The sequence below is a fragment of the Eretmochelys imbricata genome, chromosome 1, assembly GCF_965152235.1.
Source record: "Eretmochelys imbricata isolate rEreImb1 chromosome 1, rEreImb1.hap1, whole genome shotgun sequence".
NCBI classification, from domain to species: domain Eukaryota; kingdom Metazoa; phylum Chordata; order Testudines; family Cheloniidae; genus Eretmochelys; species Eretmochelys imbricata.
This window is the reverse complement of record NC_135572.1, coordinates 61642779-61663804: the sequence shown is the minus strand read 5'-3', so window position 1 is coordinate 61663804 and position 21026 is coordinate 61642779. Positions and strand designations below refer to the sequence as shown.

The 21026-nt window shown below is 45.0% G+C and overlaps 1 protein-coding gene and 2 non-coding genes across 3 annotated transcripts; all 3 read right to left on the bottom strand.

Moving 5' to 3' along the window:
• Positions 1 to 3503: 3503 nt before the first annotated feature.
• On the bottom strand, positions 3504 to 3638 carry LOC144259725 (small nucleolar RNA SNORA31). The gene has a single exon (XR_013344872.1). It is a non-coding gene; the product is annotated as a small nucleolar RNA SNORA31 (small nucleolar RNA).
• Positions 3639 to 4488: 850 nt separating this feature from the next.
• Positions 4489 to 9570, bottom strand: TPT1 (tumor protein, translationally-controlled 1). Its single transcript, XM_077811683.1, has 6 exons — positions 9408 to 9570; positions 9060 to 9133; positions 7954 to 8141; positions 6742 to 6847; positions 6021 to 6137; positions 4489 to 4714 (listed from the first exon to the last, which is right to left on the bottom strand). The coding sequence occupies exons 1-6, from the start codon at positions 9433 to 9435 to the stop codon at positions 4712 to 4714; spliced, it is 516 nt and encodes a 171-aa protein (XP_077667809.1). The 5' UTR covers positions 9436 to 9570; the 3' UTR covers positions 4489 to 4711.
• On the bottom strand, positions 4768 to 4899 carry LOC144259787 (small nucleolar RNA SNORA31). Its single transcript, XR_013344920.1, has one exon. It is a non-coding gene; the product is annotated as a small nucleolar RNA SNORA31 (small nucleolar RNA).
• Positions 9571 to 21026: the final 11456 nt, after the last annotated feature.

Sequence of the window (21026 nt, the reverse complement as noted above, 5' to 3'; positions counted from 1 at the left end):
CTGGTGTTAGATGTTTGGTGGTGGCAGCGAAAGTCCCAAGGGCAAAAAGTAAAATAGTTTGTACCTTGGGGAAGTTTTAACCTAAGCTGGTAAAAGTAAGCTTAGGAGGTTTTCATGCAGATCCCCACATACGTACCCTAGAGTTCAGAGTGGGGAAGGAACCTTGACACAAGGGTTTAATGCGCTTGAACATGCACTGACTTCATTTAGCTGATTTGCCCTAACTTTCCCAAGTGTTCCCATGTAGACAAAGCACTCAGGGATGGCGACAATGCCAGGGAGTTCTGAAGGTTTATTGTGTTTGCTCAGTCATGGAAGAGGTGGAGCCTATAGCATTACTAGGTCACTTAGATACTTAATTACATTTTGTAAAGGTGCTCAATGGCAACATGGGAAAACAAAGGCTCACTATATTCCAGCTGGCATAGTTTATAGTCTTAAAAAGCATCTGCTATAGAAAGCCATAGATCAAAATAATAAACATAAAAGCAGAGCTAGAGTCAAACAGTCTCCGTGAAAGGTGACTCACCTCCCTGAACTTTCTCAAAAAAACCTTTTCTTGCTTTTTCCTCACTTCCTCGGCACTTGCCATGCCCTGATCTTCCTGGGGCATCAGCTGGCCACAGTCTAAATGTCCAGCACTACTTTCTACCTCCTAAAGACCCCAAACCCCTCTGTCCAAGCTTTTTTATGTTTTCCTTTGTGGGTTCCCTTTAGCAGTGCTCTGGGCTAATGCAGCAGCCTTTGGCTTTAGCCAAGTGCATAGATGGGATTGTCATTTTTTACATTCCAAGACCGACTGTACTAGGCCTCCACCTTCCACACCTATAGTACCAGGGTTAGTACAGACCAAAAAAAAAAAAAAAAAAAAAAAAAGCCCCGTATCTATTGAGAAGTACTAAACACCTAGATTTTTCTACTTTCTATGGAGGAATAAAGTGACAAGACCTAAAAGTCATCGCACTGGGACTAGCTACAGTAACACACTTCAGTTTAGTGAGATGTTACAGAGTCCAGATAACAGGAACTGACTGAAATGTATGTAACAACTATATTTTTCAAAGGGTCGAAAGCAGACTAGTGAAACAAAGCCAAGAATCTAGCTCTTCTCTAGCACCTGTTTTCTGACTAAAAAGCTACAACATAATGGAACCACCGCCCTCCAGCAGTTTATTACAACCCAAATCTTGCTCTTTTACAAAACTGGATTGCGGGGGGTGAAGTTAGCAGGTGCTGTGGCATTTGGATTTTAGGAAGCCAAGTAAAGTATCTGAGACTCAATTTTTCAGAGGCACTTGGATTTTAACTGACTGAAGCACTAAACGCTAAAGGAACTGCAAAGCACCAAGCATAATTTGTAGGGCTGGGAGATGAGGGCAACAGGGCTATCAATTGGCAGCGTGCACTGAGTCAAGACAAAGACACAGCTGTGGTGGAAAGCAGTTAGGCTGCTTAGACAAATGCAGGGTATTCATTGAAAGGGAGAAAATAACAGAACTCTTAGCATATGCACAACGTGCCTTGGGTGGCACATGACTAGGATTCATCAGAGAATTTGGTCCAGTGGTTGGGCCATTCGTTTCCCTGGCCCAGGCCAGGCACTGACCAGGAGTGCAATGTGAACGCTGAGCCGTGCCCCCCCCTAAGAGCACTGAGCAATACCAAAAGGACATGATGCTGACCCTACACGCACAGCACTTTCTCTGGCTACAGCCTTTTTAAAGAATAATTTCCCCCAACAAATAACCCTCTTTACATCATGATAGATGATGAATGTGGTAAGATAAAAGGAGGGGAAGGGACATAGTTTCAGGGTCTACATGCATCATAGACCTTGAAGAAGTCAGTCCAAATTGCTTTGAATTTTTTGGGCATTCACCTTCTGCAGCCTGCCAGCCTTTGCTAGCTGCAGAACAGCTGTATCACTGAGCCAGGCATCAGCACTTGGCAGTGATTGGCATCTATAGTTTGCACCATTCATTTTTTAGTGACCCAAAGCTGGATTGTGGAACCATTCTGGTTTGTTACCAAGTAAGTTCCACTTCTTAGGCCTATAGCCAAGAATAAAAATGCAAGGAAATAGGGTTTCAGTTCAGCTGCTCAACCCTCTTTTATTCAAACTTTTGACAAAGACATAGGGGGAAAAACCCCCCTTCAGTCAAGGGCTCAGGTTGTCTAAGGAATCCTCCACCAAAGCATCACACTTGATATCCCACATTTTAGAATGGGATAAAAAATGTGTTTGTAAGCAGAGGGGTAGTCGTGTTCATCTGTATCCACAAAAATAATGAGGACGCCAGTGGCACCTTAAAGACTAACATGTATTTGAGCATAAGCTTTCATGGGTTAAAAACCATACACAAAGTGGATATTTTACCCATTAAAGCTTATGTTCAAATACATTTGTTAGTCTTTAAGGTGCCACTGGACTCATTGTTTTTGTAAGCAGAGTTTAGACTGAACGTACACTTAAGCTACATGGTGATAATTGTCACTTTGGGGTGTGATTTACTACCATTGTAATTATACAAACCCATGCTGTTATAAAGGAGATTTATAGCAGATGAGTTTAGTGCTCATCCTTCACTGCAATAAACTATGAACTTTTGTACCCATTTAACTGTATTCACATAAGGGACCTGCTGCTTCACATAGTGGGTACATCTGATGCTGCAAAACTTTTGATGATAGACAGCCCTGAGGCTTTCATTATTCATCACTGACATCACTTAATCTGACTACATGCTAAGTGGGGGAGATAGTCAAAAGAAATTTGACTGGAGCAAAAATGGTAACATGAGGAGTAGTTGGCTGGACATTCTATGAAGTGTTATGAAGTCCTGCTGTACAACCCATCCCAGCTGTACTGGGCCATGGTGTAGCTTCAGACTCCCATCTTGGGTACGCACACTAGAAAATAAGAAATAGGTTGAACAGAAAGAGGTCTAACAACAGCTGCTTCAATGAAGACAGATTAAAGTCACCCACTCCAGAAGGGAATGAGTCAAGAAGCCCCTCGCAGTTCATGGGGCTACCATCCCATTGCTTCTCTCCATTAAAAGTCTGCTAGCATCCAGGAGAAACATAACTTTGTACGTAGGGGAAGGGTGAAAATCTAAGGTAACAGCCTTCCCCCATGAATAAAGCTGGTGACTGTAGCCTAGCTACTAAGTCCCACCTCATTGTCCACCCCTCTATGCTAGACTGAAAATTGAATGAATAACTACAAGATTGCCACTTAGACTACAGTATCTGATTTACTTTTGTTGGCAAAGATAAGTCCATTGTGGGGAAAAGAGTAAATCTTATTTCCATCACTGTTTACTATGACAGCTCTATTCTGATCTAACAACCACCTGCTCTGAAACAACCTAAACTGATCACAGGTAGCAGAAACCCTTTGACGAGACTATTGTGATTGGAAAGATATACCCAATTCTTCCAACTATTGACAAGCTTGTTAATGTCAAGCTACTTTAGTTTAACAGTAATTGCTCTAGGCTAGTTATATTCCTTTATTCAATCTGGACTGTCACATGACAACAGGCAGAAAGCGCAAGGAACTGTTTTACTCTTGCATCCTAGTGAGGACCAGAAAAGCAATGGTCACATGCTCCAGGTCTGTCAAGTAGATGCATTGTTAGTCCCTGCTAGAGGATTGTCACTAACACCCAAATAAAAGCTCAGTACAACACTATTGAAGGGGTTGTAAGGTCTAACCCCAACCCTGCCTCCTTTACTTAAGTAGCAAGGTGGTCTATTGCCTTTCTCCAACACTTACTTTCCTGTCAAAACCTACTTCATATTTTCATTGGGAATATTTTAGCTAGTTCATGTATATTCAGTGTCCCATCTATCAAGCCAGTTGTAAATCTACCACTTATGCACTGCTGCTCACAGTGAGAATACTGCTCTATGGTTTGGTGGTAACCGTAGACAGTCCATAAAACTATATTGTAATTTTATATTAGCTGCATTTCCCACACCATCCCCCTGTACACACATGCACTAGCTCAACAGCTGCATTCTGGTGTTGTTACTCAAATCTTCTCCCCCCGCTTTAAGATTGCTGTGCAATGTAAAGAAACCAAATATCCTTGCCTGATAAAGAAGCTCAGCCAATACTCCATATTAATAGCTTTGAATTCAGTTTTGTTTTATTGGTTTTTGGTATCTCTTCCAGAGAGTTAATTACTTCAGTTTGTAGAACTGTGAGAGATGCAGAAGGTCCACTTCATTATGATGGCACTTCTTTGGACATTTCCCTTATTCACCTCATACTGCTAGGCAGGCAGAAGTTAGGAGCCTGCACTTGCATTCCAGTGTCTCAAGTAGTGACTTGCATGAAGTCTATCTGAAGACAGTCTTAAGTTGCAGTGTACTAGGATCAGGCTATATTACTGACAAGTATAAAGGTCCTTGGGCACAAGACTTGCAGCAAGCTTACTGTAGGAGTTCAGCTCAAGAAACACATTAGACCAACAGGCATTACCTAGAATGGGTTTAATGAGTTTTATTTTAGACAACCTACATGACAAGTTTTTTTTTAAAACAATGCCTCCACTCCAAATCAGGGTCAAAAATAAGTGAATAAAGCTCAAGATGGTATCAGTCCAGTTGGTAGACACTGCTGAGTCCTGGTGTTCGTTGATGAGGAAAGAGCAGCAGCAAGTTATGATGACAGGTGATCCAAAATAGTTGCTCGGTTTTGTTACTGTAACAAGAATACAATGGTTATTTCAGGTTCAGTCAAGCAATGGTGTCTCTGCATGTGTTCCCCAATTCAGTCTGAACTGCCACGTGATCAGGCAGGCAGAAAGCACAAGGAAGTTCCTTTTGCATCACAGTGCAAACCCAGGAGCAGCAGGAGAATTGCTCAAGGTCTATCAGAGGATGCGTAACATTTCTACAAGCTTTCAGAGCTGCTGGTGCTCTGAATTTCTAAAGGTACTCAACAGAATAGTCACCTAGATTTCTCCCCCACCTCCATTGCTGGAAGGGTAATGTGATGGAGTTCATCTTATGCTACCTCCTGAATACACCTTTAAAAGGCTCTTGCATACCAGAAAATTTACAATAGACTTTAGTAAACGTTTAAAGCCTTGCATCTAGTTTTCCTGGACTAATATTGTTCACAGCCACTGTAATATATGATCCTGCAGTACTGGCCCCAATCAAAGTAATCTAAGGGAAGGGATTTGCTGTGGCAGATTATAATCAAATACTAGCTTCAGTGTAGGATCAAATTAATTCCACCCTGGATACTTTATGACTAGAGAACAGTAGTCAGTATTTGCATCAGTTTCATCACAATGATCAACAGCAATTCTTCTCATGGGTTGTGGCCCAGTCCAGCACTCTCCAAAGAGCACTTCAGAACCTGCAGGTATTTAACCTGCCAAGTTGGGTAATTCACTATATTTGAGGCCAACTGAATTTGAAGGGAAGGCGTGAGCCAAGCTGCAGTTAGAGTGTAACGGGGGCTGCAGCAATCCAGGGTTTAGGTACTGGAATATAAACTAAGAAACCACATCACCTGCATTAGAGGTTTTATCTCATCTTACATACTGCCCTAAATACTGTTAGGCAAGAACCACTAGGATTACCAGAGGAAAGGGATGGAATCTGCTCTATATGGGGACTACCACTGTAATTAACACACACCATGAAATGTATCAACCACTGCTCTGATTTACTCTCCCTGTAGTGGGACCACATCTTTGAAAAGAGATGCCTTCCAGTACTGTTTCAGCACAATTAATAGTCCCTTCTGGCATTAAACTCTGAGATCTCCTATATATCAGAGGCTGTCAGACTAGCTATTAAATTTCACCACCTACCCCCTGTATGGAGCCCAATAACCAATGTGGTTACATCTACATTTTGACAAGTGATTCTAGTTCCAAAACTACTCTGAATTAGTAACTTGCAACATTTATATTGCAACAGGGAACATTTTATACACAAGGGAAGTTAACATGAGTCAAACTAACATATTTGACCAAGAACTCGGTACTTACACACTTCTCAGTTTCTAAGCCATCCTTAAAGAAAATCATATATGGAGTTACTCCATCCTCACGGAAGTCCAGGAGAGCCACCATGCCATCTGGATTCATGTTTTCACCTACAAAGAACTTTGAAAAAGAACTGGTGTTACTACAATTATGAATGTACTATGAGGTAAAGACTAACTATGAGTAACCAAAATACTCTATGGACAGTGTTTGGGGGGAGGGGGAGAACAAAAACAAAAAACCATTGTCATCCAGATCCAGAAAGTTTTCTTGGGCAAGTGCCATCAACTTCTAATGAATTATGCCCAATTTGGAGAAGCTTTCTCTCAGGGTTAGAGCCTTCCAAATAAGTCAATACAGTATTGTCTTTTTAATAAAGTTTCAAAGCCTCCACTGTACATTCAACTGCTAGGCAAAGCTGTGATATTTAGACTTTGGTCAACTGTACTATTTCTCTTTAGAGCCTTGTAGGCAGTGAAAGTCTAGAGTCAGGTCAACTCCATTCTGTTGCTGCTCAGGAAAGCCATGAGCAACAAGCACATTAGAGCCATTTATAAATTATGACAAGACAGCCTGGAAAAAGGTAGATTGAAGGCTCCCCCAAGCACTACCCTTACAGCAGTCAGGAGGTTCAAAGTCTATAAGGTGTCTAATAGTAAGACAACTCTCAGTTGGTATTCCTTTGTTTCATACTACAAAAATAGTTAAAGCTATTTAAGCTTACCTGGTAATTTTTGAAGTTTGCAAGGATGTGTTTGACTTGTTCTGCAGCCCCTGTCATGAAAGGCTTCACTCTGTCTGGCTTGTGTTCCTCAAGTCTGGCTCTGATTCTAAAAGAAGTCAAACAAGCTCTTAACTAGAATGTAACAAACAAAGGAGTTCAGCAGACCAGGGTCACTTCATGTCAAGGTGAAGAAGTTTGCCTCCTGTTGCTGAACCTCTATTCAGCAGCATTCCTAATACCACGAGCTCCCTGACACTATTGGCATCTGCAAGGCAAAATGTTCTGGCTGCTAAGAAAAGCTACTAACAGTACTTTCATGGATGTGTAGAGAGTAGGCAGAGTTCCATATCAGCAAGAGCACTGTTCCAAGCAAAAAAGGGGGAGACAGAAGGGGCCCAAGGTGGGACTCCCAAGTTGGAGGGGACATCTTCCACTTGGAGGGAAGAAAGTTATGAGTCTGGATGCTGGACAGTTGGATAATTAGACCAGAGAGTTTATTAACATACATAATTTTAGGCAATGAAACATTGTGTTGTGTCAAATTAAACAGCCTCCTGGAAATCTAGAGCAGTTTATAACACACAAGAATTTACCTACGAATACACTAGTTCTAGAATGCCTCATCTAAGGCAATGGGGCCTAATAAATGTTAGCACAGTGGTTCTCAAACTTTTGTACTGGTGACCCCTTTCACATAGCAAGCCTCTGAGTGCAACCCCCCCCCCCCCCATAAATTAAAACCACTTTTTTATATATTTAACACCATTATAAATGCTGGAGGCAAAGCAGGAATTGGGGTAGAAGCTGACAACTTGAGACCCCGAGGGATCCCAACCCCCAGTTTGAGAACCCCCGTGTTAGCGCACCAAGCCTCACTCTGTGTGGTAGAGGAAACATTTCTGTTTTATACATAAAAAGCCTGCAGCACTCAATGGAACAGGAAGGCAAGGGTAAGACCTACACCTCATGAACAATTCCTGTACCTTAGCTAAAACCATTTTCTGAAGTGCTCCTCTATACTCAACCATCAGGAGTCTCAAATGATGAGACACTATTGGAGCACTGAAGTTATTCAAGTGTCAAACTGACCACACCACATATCAGCATCTACCATGACTCAGACTTACTTTTGGGACTATGATACCTAAGGAGGTGAAATTCATGATGTACCGTTCACAGAGGAGTTCCAGGGTAACACCAGTTTTCACTTACGCTTTCATGTAGTCCTTGATATACTTCTTGTAGGACTCTTTTGTAAAGCTAGTTTCCTGAAGATGGTGATTCATTACTATATCGACACCAGTGACAACTGTGGGATCTGTTCCTTCTTCAATAGCTTCAGAGGAGGCATTGCCACCAATTAAAGCATCAGCAATCTGACCCTCTGTCCTGGTGACCATCTGGATTTTAAAGAGAACATCAAAAACTTACTAGAGAAAAGCACCACAGAATCAAATGATACTTACACTGTTGAGAAAAGCACCATTAACTCAGCCCTACTGCTGCTGTCAGTCAATTCAGGAACTGCTCATTTTAAAGCTGAAGTGGACTACAGAACTACCCCATTATTTAACAATAACAGCGCTGAATTCTTCGCCTGTCCTATCAGATAAGCAGGGCTAGAACTTCCACACAGGTTCAGATCTCGGTCAGTACTGGGATACTAGTCCTGTACCCAGTCCTGACAAGAACGATGAACCACCAACAAAAGCTACACAGACTGCTGAAGTATTCTCAGATAGGTCAGTCTTCTAGCTGGGGTACTCTCAGACATGCCAGTCACCTCAGTGGTTTGCTTCCCCTCACTAGCAACAAATCAAGCTGCAACCGTGTCAGCAAAGAGCTAAAAAACACAGTTAACTGACCTGCTAGCAGGCGGGACCAAGATAAGGTGAGCTACCGTCAACTGTAGGTGTCGCCAAGCCCTGCCCTTGTTACTCCAAGCGTGGGTACCCCTGTGAGGGCCAACAAGGCTTGGCCACAGCTGCCCCCCCCCCCGCCACCGTAGCAGCTTCGCTCCTGAAGCTGCCTCTTGTCGCCCAGCAGCCCCGAGCAAGCAGCGGGGGCTACGGGCCGGCTCCGACCAGTTACCAGACAGCCTCGCTGGTTACACCGGGCCTCCGCCGAGCAACAGGCCGCTCGTGGGCCGGGGCTTGGCCAGGGAGCCGCGGGGGGGGGGGGGGGTAAGTGCCGAGCTCCGCGGCCGGGCCACGCGCGCCGCGGGCAGGGAGCAGCGTCCCCAGCAGCTCCCGGGCTGCGGCGCGGGCAGACTCCGCCGGGACACGTGTCCCCGGGCAGGCCCGGCCCCGGTGACTCACCTTCCCCTCCACTTCCAAGCAGAGCCCGTCGGCGACCTCCCGGATGCTGTAGATATCGGAGAACATCTCATCCTCTGCGGGGAGAGCGCGGCGTCAGCCCGGCCCGGCTGCCCCGCACCCGCCGAGCCCGCGCCCCCGCCCCCACCCCCGGCCCGGCCCAGGCCGCTCCGCCCCGCGGCCCAGGCACCGCCCCTGGCCGCTCCCGGCCGGGCCGCGGGCCGCTCCCCTCCCCCGCCGCAGAGCTCCGCATTCCCCGCCCGGCCTGCTCATGCGCGGGGCCCGGCCGGTCCCGCAGCGCCCCGCCGCGCGCGCGCGTCCGCCCGCCCCTCCCCGCGGCCCGGCGCTCACGGCTGATGCAGTCCCGGTAGATGATCATGGCGGCGGCGGCGGCGGCGGCGCTGCTGCTGGGCGGCGCGGCTCGTTGTGTGCGCGGCGAGCGACCCGAGAGCGGGCGGGAGCGAGGCGGAAAGGGCCGAGTCAGCGGCTTCCAGAGCTCATATAGCGGGCACGTCCCTGCCGCGTCACCAATCCCTGCGCTCCTCGCAGCGCCGAAAAGAGTGACGTAGCACACCGCCCCCCCCCTCGCGGCGCGGCGCCACCTGGCGGCCAAATCGGAGGCGGCGACACGGGGAAGCCCCGCGCCGCACCGCGCCTGCGCGCCTGCTGGGCTCTCTGACGCAGGGAGTCTCCGGGAGCGCTGCTGCCAGTGGCAATGGGCGAAGCGGTCAGTGAGTTCAAGGGGCACGACCCAGCCCTGCGCCCCGGGAAGGGGCTCGGGGTTGGCACTGAGAGCAGTGTGAGCCTTCCTGCAGCCTGTGCTGGGGCATCATCTCCCAGCTGGGGCTGCAGCTGCACAGGGCGCACCAGATGGCAGGTCAGAAACAGGCAGGTGGCAAGTCGAATGTGACCCAAAGCCACAAACTAAATAGACTCATAGACTATCAGGGTTGGAAGGGACCGCGGGAGGTCATCTAGTCCAACCCCCTGCTCAAAGCAGGACCAATCCCCAATTTTTGCCCCAGATCCCTAAATGGCCTCCTCAAGGACTGAACTCCCAACCCTAGGTTGAGCAGGCCAGTGCTCAAACCACTGAGCTATATAGTGAAAATAGTCACAATTTTTCATTCTTTCTTCTAGCCAGTTCCGCTCAGCGCCCAGGGCTACGTGGGCCAGCCAATACATAGGCCTGGTCGACACCTATCTTAAGTCACAGCTACATCGCTCAGAGATGTGAAAAGTTTCATCCATTGTAGTTAGGTCGACCTACTCCCCGCTGTGGATGTAGTGGAATTCTTATGTCGACCGAGGTGATGGCAGCCTCTCTGGGGGTGGATTTAGTCGAGCAACAGAAAAACCTCTTCTGTCACAATAGCAAGTGGCTGTGCTTCAGGGACGTAGCTGTAGTGCTTGCAGTGTAGACGCACCGCGGAGAGAGAGTCGGTATATATTTGCTAACAGGATGACCACAGGCTCCTTTGCCTGCCCCTCGGCAATAACCCCACCTCCCCTGCTTTGGGGGGGGGACGACAGGCAGGGTATGAGAGTTATTGCTACTATTATTTATTTGTTAATATTGTTTGTTTATTTATACAGTGTCCCACCCCCAAAAGCCAGGTCCTTGCCATAAGGAGTTTACGCTCTAGGACTGAAGATAAGGAAAGAGCATTTTGCACTCAACTTTGCACTGGTACAAATGACTACACAAGTCACAGGACAGTGGAGAATTTGACTCCTTCTTTTTAATGTAGCATGTAACTGGAAATGTTACATTTATACACTGCATACCTGTTGTTGTAGACCTGAGGAAGAGCTCTGTGTAGCTTGAAAGCTTGACCCTTCCACCAACAGAAGCTGGGCCAGTAAAAGATATTACCTCACCCACCTTGTCTCTCTAATATCCTAGGACCAACATGGTTACAACAACACTTCAAAAAACAATTAGATTAGAATGACAAGTGATAGATGACAGTAGTTATTTTCTTACTCAGTAAGAGGTACATTCTTAAGACACCACACAGTTCCCATTCAATTGCATCTCTCACTGACAACAAAGGACAGCTATAGCTGTGACTCTGTAGGGCAGGGGTGGGCAAACTTTTTGGCCTGAGGGCCACATCACGGTTGTGAAATGGTATGGAGGGTCGGGTAGGGAAGGCTGTGCTTCCCCAAACAGCTTGACCCCTCCCCCCATCTGTCCCCTCCCACTTCCCGCCCCCTGACTGCCCCCCTCAGAACCCCCAACCCATCCAACCCCACCTGCTCCTTGTCCCCTGACCACCCCCTCCTGGGACCCCCTGCCCCTAACTGCCCCCCGGGACCCCACCCCCTATCCAAACCCCCCTGCTCCCCGTCCCCTGACTGCCCTGACCCCTGTCCTCACCCCCACCCCTGACAGGCCCCCTGGGACCCCTGACCCATCCAATCCCTGCACTCCTTGTCCCCTGACTGCCCCCTCCCGGGACCTCCATTCCTAACTGCCCCCCCAGGACCCCACCCCCATCCAACCCCCCCGCTCCCTGTCCCCCCCATCCCGGGACCCACCGACCCCCCAGGACCTCACCCTCTATCCAGCCCCCCTAGCTCCCTGTCTCCTGACCACCCTCCCCAAACCTCCACCCCATCCAACTGCCCCCTGTCCCCTGACTGCCCCCTGGGACCTCCTGCCCCTTATCCAACCCCCCTTTCCCTCCGCCCCCTTACCATGCTGCTCAGAGCAGCAGGACAGGCTTATTGGAAAGCCTGGGAGGTAGGTGGGTGCAAGCCATGCTGTCCGTGCGGAGGCGTGGCTGCGGGGGATGGGGGACAGCGGGGGAGGGGCTGGGGCTCAGGGGCCAGGCAGGACCGTCCCGCGGGCCACATCTGTAATTTGCCCACCTCTGCTGTAGGGTTTGCTCCAGAGGTGAAAGTAAGCCGGTCTAGTCTGGTACGGTGTACCAGCAAGAGCCAGTATGCCATGCCAGACCAGACTGGCTTCCCTGGCGGTGATTTAAAGGGCCCTGTACTCCTGCCACTGTGGGGAGCCCCGGACCCTTTAAAGCACCACCGGAGCTCTGTCTGCAGGGCTCCAGCAGGGATTTAAAATGCCTGGAGCTCTGCGGCGGCCGGAGCCCCGGGCCCTTTAATTCACCCCTGAATTAACCCAATTCACCCTGAGCCCCGGGGCTCCCAGCCGCCTCTGCAGCAGGGTGATTTAAAGGCTCCAGGGCTCCCAGCCAGAGCCCTGGGACCTTTAAATTGCCTCTTCTGGTTGAGGCCATGCCCCCACTCAGGACTCCGGCGTACTGGTAAATCCTTTAAGTTACTTTCACCCTGGTCTGCTCCCTGGAAAAAAAGTGATGTGGGCTTTGATTAGAGGAAGTGGGGACTCTGAGATGGAGATGAGTGAGTTGAAAGACACAAGGGATATTAAGACTGCAACCCTGGAGGAGCAGGTGCAAATGAAACTATTTGTTGTTATACCAATATTGTACACTAGTGTTTTGGGTGGAAGTGGGGGAGTTGAAGGGAGGGATTTTAAAATGTAGCGCCTGTGAGAAAGCAGTTAAAAATTTGAAGTCCAAAGTCCCAATTATCACTAAGCACACTCAGTGTATAGTTACACAGGGCCCAGGATTCAGTCTGGAGAGGCACTCAGTGGCTTCAACTCCTGTGGAAGGTACTGGAAGTTGAGGGTGCAGAGCACCTCACAAGAATGAGCCTGTGTCCCTAGAAACTCTTTGTTCTCTACTGCTGAAACTCAGGGCTAAGACAGACTGTGACTTTGTAGCCCTGACTCTACTTTGTACATAAAATTGAAACATTGTAGCCTTAACTGGGCATTTTAAACTTTTTACAGTGAGGAGTTATCAGGAGGTAAGTAGCTTGTTTTTTTCCAGGTGCTGAACTACGGTAGCCAATGGGAACTGTTTGTGGTTAGCACCTTTGAAAATCAGACTACTTGTTTGTTTGTTTGGGGTGTTTTAATTAAGCCTGCATAATTCTAGTCTGTCTCTGTCCCTGTCAATCATTGGGGAATTTCAGATTTGGTCCAGAACCTGAGCTGAGCTTCATAACTCACGTTTATCTCTACAATGAGCCAAGCCAGAACCCTGGATCTAAAGACCCTGAAAGTTTTGAGAAATTTCAGATTTGGTTTCAGTGTGACTTGGAAGCATTTCTAATCTATTGATATATAACAGATTATATTAGATAAAATATTAGATTATTTTAGATAAATACCCAAGGCAAAGGCTTCATTTATAAGGTATAGTGAAGGCCTTTACCAAATAAACTGGAGTTTGCCTCTCCTGCAGTCTAGGCAAAGGTTACGGAACAAATGTATGTATCATTGTTCTACAGTTTATTTCCTTTCCATTGCCTGCTTCCTTGTCTGCAGTACCATTAAGGTTACTGAACAGTGGCATTAGGCCTGTGGCATGAGTGGTAAACTCATTAGGTTGTTTTTTTTTGTTTTTTTTTTTAAGATTCTTAGTCAGAACAATCATTGTTTGTATATTTTTGGAAGGGGTACTATCCTTCCCATGGCTGTCAGAGCCATGAGGGTTGTCTCATTTTTCCATTACTTTACACTGTAAACCACCAAAAAAGAAAATCAACCTTCTGATGGTGACAGCTGACTCAGATGATGGTAATGAACATGCATCGATCTGCACTGCTTTGGATCATTATCGAGCAGAACCTGTCATCAGGATGGACACGTCCTCTGGAATGGTGGTTGAAGAATGAAGGGACATATGAATCTTTAGCACATCTGGCAAGTAAATATCTTGTGGTGTCAGCTACAACAGTGCCATGCAAATGTCTGTTCTCACTTTCAGGTGACATTGTAAACAAGAAGCGGGCAGCATTATCTTCTGCAAATATAAATAAACTTGTTTGTCTGAGCAATTGGCTGATCAAGAAGTAGGACTGATTGGAGTTGTAGGCTCTAAAGTTTTACATTGTTGTATTTTTGAAAATAGGATTTTTGGACATAATTCTACATTTGTAAGTTCAACTTTCATGATAAAGAGATTACACTACAGTACTTGTATTAGGTGAATTGAAAAATATTATTTCTTTTGTATATTACAGTGCAAATATTTGTAATAAAAATAAGCACTGTACACTTTGTATTCTGTGTTGTAACTGAAATCAGTATATTTGAAAATGTAGAATGCATCCAAAAACATTTAAATAAATGGTATTCTATTATTGTTTAACAGCGTGATTAATCGCACAATAAATTTTTTTAATCACTTAACATCCCTCATTTCTGGGTGACACCCCCAGCCAGATTGGCATCAGCATTATCCATCCAGCTTAATAGCCTATCAAGGGCAATCACCTGTACAATGAACCAAAGGAAAGAAGCCTGTGTCTGTACCTATGAGTTAGCAGGACATATAGGGACATGCCTGTGGACAGGGGATTCCAAGTACTTTTCCATGCCCATGTGCCGTTAGCTTGTGTTTGGGACAAAGGATGTACAAGCCACAAGGGAAAAGATATAAAAGGCAGCTGCATCTTCTCCATTTTGTTTTCAATCCAGCTTCTTACCTCTGGAGTAACTTCTCTACAAACTGAAGCTTTGAACAAAAGACTGACAGACCTCTCCAAGCTTTGGATGTTTTCAAGGTTCCTTTCCCACTCTGAACTCTAGAGTACAGATGTGGGGACCTGCACGAAAACCTCCTAAGCTTACTTTTACCAGCTTAGGTTAAAACTTCCCCAAGCTACAAACTATTTTACTTTTTGCCCTTGGGACTTTCGCTGCCACCACCAAACGTCTAACCGGTATTATATTATCAGGAAAGAGTCCGTTTGGAAATGTCTTCCCCCCCACCCTCCAAATCCTTCCAAACGTTACCCCCTCTTTCTTGGGGAAGGTTTGATAAAAATCCTCACCAATTTGCATAGATGACCACAGACCCAAACCCTTGGATCTTAAGAACAATGAAAAAGCAATCAGTTTCTTAAAAGAAGAATTTTAATAGAAGAAAAAGTAAAAAGAATCACCTCTGTAAAACCACGATGGTAAATATTTTACAGGGTAATTAGATTCAAAATATAGAGAATCCCTCTAGGCAAAACCTTAAGTTACAAAAAGACACAAAAACAGGAATATCCATTCCATTCCGCACAGCTTATTTTCTCAGCCATTTAAAGAAATCAGAATCTAACGCATATCTAGCTAGATTACTTACTAAGTTCTAAGACTCCATTCCTGTTCTGTCCCCGGCAAAAGCAACACACAGACCGAGAGAGAGGCTTTGTTTTTGCCTCCCCCCAGCTTTTGAAAGTATCTTGTCTCCTCATTGGTCATTTTGGTCAGGTACCAGCGAGGTTATCCTAGCTTCTTAACCCTTTACAGGTGAAAGAGTTTTTCCTCTGGCCAGGAGGGATTTTAAAGGTGTTTACCCTTCCCTTTATATTTATGACAGATGTGTTCCAGAGAGACTCATTGAGCCAGCAAACTCACCAATGCTGCTAAGAACCTGATATATGGACTCTGAAATCATATGTATGTATCTGATTGCTTTGACCTCTTCTCTTTCTTTTCTTTTATAATAAAACCTTTAGTTTCATATACTAAAGGATTGGCTGGCAGTGTGATATTTTGGATAAGATCCAAACAAATAGTGATCTGGTAATGGTGGCTGGCTCTTTGGGTATCAGAAGAACATTTGTATAGTGAGTAGAGTTTTAAAGAACTCCTCACCTTACTGCACCTGTTTGCTGATTGGGAGCCAGAGAACTTGAATGCAATAAAGGGGGCTGTGTGATTTGTCTTTGTTTTTAGCTTCTTAATAACCAGGAATCAGGAGCACAGTTTGTGACTGATTGGTGAATCTAACTACAGTGTTAAACACCAGTTTTGGGAGAATCTGCTCTCTTTTTGCAGCCTGCCCTGACCTTGACATTTTCAGTGTGGGCTACCATGGGCACCTCATGTCACACAGGGCTCACCAGCCAAGGGTCTGTCTGGAGAGATTCCTGGATGTTCCATAGCATGAGAAAATTTACATGATAGACCTTAATCTCCTTCCTTTTGCCAGGTAGATAGATCTCATAATCTACCAGGTCTGTTTGTCTAAAAGTATCACATTGTAGCCAATTATTCTAGTTTATTGTTCATTTACTGTGTGGTTATGATTAGCTAACATGCTGTGTCATCTATAATCATTGTATGTTAAACAGAGTTAAATTGCAGGATTGTGAAAGTATAAAATCAGTATGTAGAAGGAATAATCATTGTGATGGGTTGTCATGCCCAGGATGCAGTCTGGGAGCTGTGGGAATCGCTGTGCCCCCTAACCCACCAGCTGGGCAGGCCTCTCTCACACTTCTTTGCTGATGATTCAGCCAGCCTCTCCAGGCCCTGTTGTCACCCAACACGACAGCAGGTGGTGCCACACACTCAACTGAGGTATCTGAGTGCTTTACCTAAGCCACTCAAGGACAGACAGGATACAAAAGCCAATTTCCCAGCTCCCCAGCCTTGCCACCTTGCTGGAGTATAAACCCAGAATTCTACTGTCTTGCACTGCACAGGGATACGTACAATGTAAGCTCATTAATATATTCGCTTTCCCCTCATTGTGGGAAAGATATGCAACAGCCTTGGTTCACAGAGCTGAGATTTTCCCAGACGCTTCACTCAAAACACGCTGGTTAAGATAAAGCATAACACGAGTTTATTAACTAAAGAAAGATAGATTTTAAGTAATTATAAGCGATAGCAAACAGGTCAAAGCAAATAAACAAAAACACAAACTAAGCCTAAAATATTAGCTAGGATTTGAATCAGTAATTTCTCACCCTGATTGATGATACAAGCAGTCCACCAAGTTTTCATTCACAGGCTAGAAATCCCTTTATCCTGAGACCAGCACTTGCCCCCAGTTCAGTCTTTGTTCCTCAGGTGCTTCTAGGAGTTCTCTTGTGTGGAGAGTGAGGCCAAGAAATGATGTCACTCCCCATCTTATATAGCTTTTCCATATGGTAGGAATCCTTTGTTCCATGCTCAGTTCCCAGTCCAGTTTATGGAAAAATACAGGTACCGAAATGGAGTTCAGTGTCATGTGGTCTGGTCACATGCTCTAGCATACCCTGCTGAGTCATGGCACCTTTACTCATAGGCTGGCTGAAACATTCACAGGAAGGCTAAGCTCTTCCATGGTCCTTTGACTCTGTTGATGAGCCATCAGCACTGTCTAGCTTCTTCATTGTTATACCTGAAAGGCTAGTTGTGGGTGTTACCCAGAGTAAGCACATTTGAAATACAGATACATAGTCAATATTCATAACTTCAGCTACAAAAATGATACATGCATACAAATAAGATAATCATATTCGGCAAATCATCACTTTTCCATAGACACCTTACAAGACATATCTTGTACAAAATGTATTATAATTATGTCATAATCATATCATAATCATGCCACTATGATTAATATGGGGTATAGTGTCACAACCATGTATTAAGTATCTAAGAAAATAGAGCTGAAACACAAGGCCTACAGGCTAAGGCCTGTAAGATTTTAGCTTAGCCATACTAGGCCATAGAGTTAAGAAATGCTGTAAGTAAGTGACCAAAGAATAACCTGATGCCCTAAGATTATGGAAAAAGATGTTCCAGTGCGTGATATTGTGAAAAATTAACAGTAAGAGTAATTTTTTGCTTACAAAATAGGGCATGTGTTAGAAAAATGTGATGACCCACAGGGTGCACGATATGCGTAAATACTAATGAGGTATAGTCAGAATCACATTATAAAAAGGGGGTGCCCAGAGTGAGAAAATTGAGTTCTCTATGGGAAATTCCAGCAGGAACCGTCCCTCTACTGATGATCAATCCATGAGAGACCCATCAGACCATAACCCTATTGTTAAGGATGTAAGTAACTATATTTGTAACCTGTGCATGGATCTGTATAGAATTTCTATATGCTTAGGTAATCATAACTTTAATAAAACTTGTATATCAGACTAGACTTGTACTTGTGAATGTATGTGTGGTCACTACCCTGTCTTTATGTGTTCCTAGAGATTCTAAATCTAAATCAAGTAGCAGAGGTGACTTTCACACAGTTTAGCTTGAAACTGTAGCCACCAGAGCCGAACCCAAAGTGGTATAATACCACATTACAAAATTCACTTTAAATAAAATGAAAGGCTACAACGTGGGCCCTGCCAATGAGTCATCAATTTTGACTCCAAGGATGGTGATAGCAACAGAACCCTGTCTCCCAGGTGGAAAATTTGTAAGTGTGCTTTTTGGTTGTACTGCTGTTCTTGCCTTTGTAGAGAGCCCAGAAGAAGTTCTCCTTTGCACAAGTGCTCAATGTCTTAAGGTGCTCTGGTAGATGTATAATGTACTGGGTTGTGCTGAGTGTGTTTGCATATTGCTTCTCCTAACCTTCTTGATACATGATTCCTCATGCCTGGTGTCCATAGAGAAGTTTGAAGGATGAGCACCCCACTGAGGCTTGGGTTACGTCACACACAGCAAATAACAGCGATGGGAGGAGTTGGTCCCAGTGCCTAGGCTTGGTCTCTACAAACAATTTTAACATCTTCAACATTTTGTTAAATCTTCCCATCAGGCCATCCATTTGCAGACGGTACACTGGTGTTGTCAGAGTCTTGATTTTAAGGTGGAAGCCCTGTCAGTCAATATTTCCAACTGGAAACCTGCCTGGACAAAGAGTCTCATAAGCACAGGAGCGATCACTGTTGTCTTAGCTGAATGCAAGGCTATGGCTTCTGGATAGTGAGTGGTGTAGTCCACCACATTAGTTTCCGGAGGAGTTCTTTTCTAAAGGCTCCACCATGTCAACCCATATTCTTTCAAATGGCATTTCCAATAATGGCATTGGGATGATGGGGGCCTTTGGGGCATTCTTAGCTGCAGGTGTGTCCCATTTCTAGTGATCCAGCCAGAAAAAGGAACTGCTCCACAGTCTTCTCCCTCCCTAGCTGCCGCATGCAGAGAATATTCTGAACTAGCTACATTATAGCTTGGTGTTAGTTATGAGGTACCAGTAAGTGAGTTCTTACTACCCCCGACTGTGGGTTCTGCTACACTCTGTACAGCCGCTCTTTCTCTAGCACAAAGTGGGGTACGTGGCATATCTGGCTGTGACTGTTGTTCCAGTGGGGGATAGCTATGGTCACTCAATTAGGTGAACTGCAAAGAATGGGGCAGACAATCCCCATAAAGCTGGTGGATAGTCCAATAGTTATAATTTCACATACAAAAATGAGACATGCATATGGATAGCATAATCATAACCAGCAAAACATAACCTTTTCATAGACACCTCACTTGACAACCTTTGTATAATATTTGCTGCATATATATAACAATGGTTGTAACAATGATCTATATGGTTATATTCTAATTAGATAACATCACAACAAGGTAAGAGTTAAGGTTATGCAATCCAGATGATTTCTCAGTTGTTTAATATGTTCGATGGGAAGTTACAGTATTACTTAATTTTAATTAAGATGATAATATAAGAACATAAGAATGGCCACACTGGGTCAGACCAGTTGTCCATCTAGCCCAGTATCCTGTCTTTTGACAGTGGCTGGTGCCAGATGGTTGAGAGGGAATGAACATAACACGGAAATTTATCAAGTGATAAGTCACAAGAGTGAAATGCCTGCAAGCTGCATAGTAACTTTTTAAAAACACCATAATAGAGCCTCAAATTAAATTTATACTCCCAAATTAAAAAGAATAGTGAAAGGACCAAAAAAAATGCCACCATGGCTAAACAGAGTAAAAGAAGTGGTTAAAGACAAAAGTAAAAGAAGTGGTTAAAAAATGGAAGTCAAATCCTACTGAAGAAGATAGAAAGGAGCATAAACTCTGGCAAGTCAAGTTTAGAAGTATAATTAGGCAAGCCAGAAAAGAATTTAAAGAACAACTAGCAAAAGTGACCGGGATCCCGGGGTGGGGGGGCACACTGAGGATACTCAATCAGGGTGAACAGCAAAGAATGGGGCAGACAATCCCCAATGCTGGTGGATATTCCAATACTTAGATTTACCAAGCCAGCACAAAACAGCTTCTGTAATACCTTACTGGTTACTCAGAAGCCTACAACACAGTTCCCTTTGTGACGGGTTGGATCACAGAAACCCCCTTGGGGACTGCCACCTGATGTGCTGACACTACCTCTAAGCCTGTTTTCCCTGGCAGCTTGGGACTTCAACCCTGGGTTTGAGTCAGACATGCTAGCCTGCTACAAACACAGACCCAGGTCTGAACCACATCCCCTGAAAGCTGCTGGCTTAACTGAAAACAGCTTAAGAAGTGTTCCTGTCTCCAACACTCAGATGCCCAACTCCCAGTGGGGTCCAAACCCTAAATAAATCTGTTTTACCCTGTATAAAGCTTATACAGGGTAAACTCATAAATTGTTCACCCTCCATAACACTAACTGCGAGATATGCACAGCTGTTTGCCTCCCCCCACCAGGTATTAATACTTACTCTTGGTTAATTAATAAGTAAAAAGTGATTTTATTAAATACAAAAAGTAGCATTTAAGTGGTCCAAGTAGTAACAGACAGAACAAAGTGAATTACCAAGCAAAATAAAATAAAACACACAAGTCTAAGCCTAATAAAATAAGAAAACTGAATACAGATAAAACCTCACCCTCAGATGTTTCAATAAGCTTCTATTACAGACTGGATGCCTTCCTAGTCTGGGCACAATTATTTCCCCTGGTACAGCCCTTGGTCCAGCTCAGGTGATAGCTAGGGAATTTCTCATGACTGCAGCCCCCTTTGTTCTGTTCCACCCCCTTATATATCTTTTGCACAAGGTGGGAATCCTTTGTCCCTCTCTGGGTTCCCATCCCTCCTTCTAAGTGGAAAAGCGCCAGGTTAAAGATGGAGTCCAGTTCAGCTGACATGATCACATGTCACTGTAAGACATCATTACCCACTTGCTAGCACACAGGTA

What these genes read in the sequence shown, in the direction of transcription:
- TPT1 (XM_077811683.1), bottom strand. Translation starts at nt 9,435, where the DNA reads ATGATCATCTACCGGGACTGCATCAGCC. An exon ending in GCTTGGAAGTGGAGGGGAAG is followed by an intron (nt 8,142 to 9,059) that starts GTGAGTCACCGG and finishes TTTAAAATCCAG; the next exon opens with ATGGTCACCAGGACAGAGGG. An exon ending in CAAACTTCAAAAATTACCAG is followed by an intron (nt 6,138 to 6,741) that starts GTAAGCTTAAAT and finishes TCTTTTTCAAAG; the next exon opens with TTCTTTGTAGGTGAAAACAT.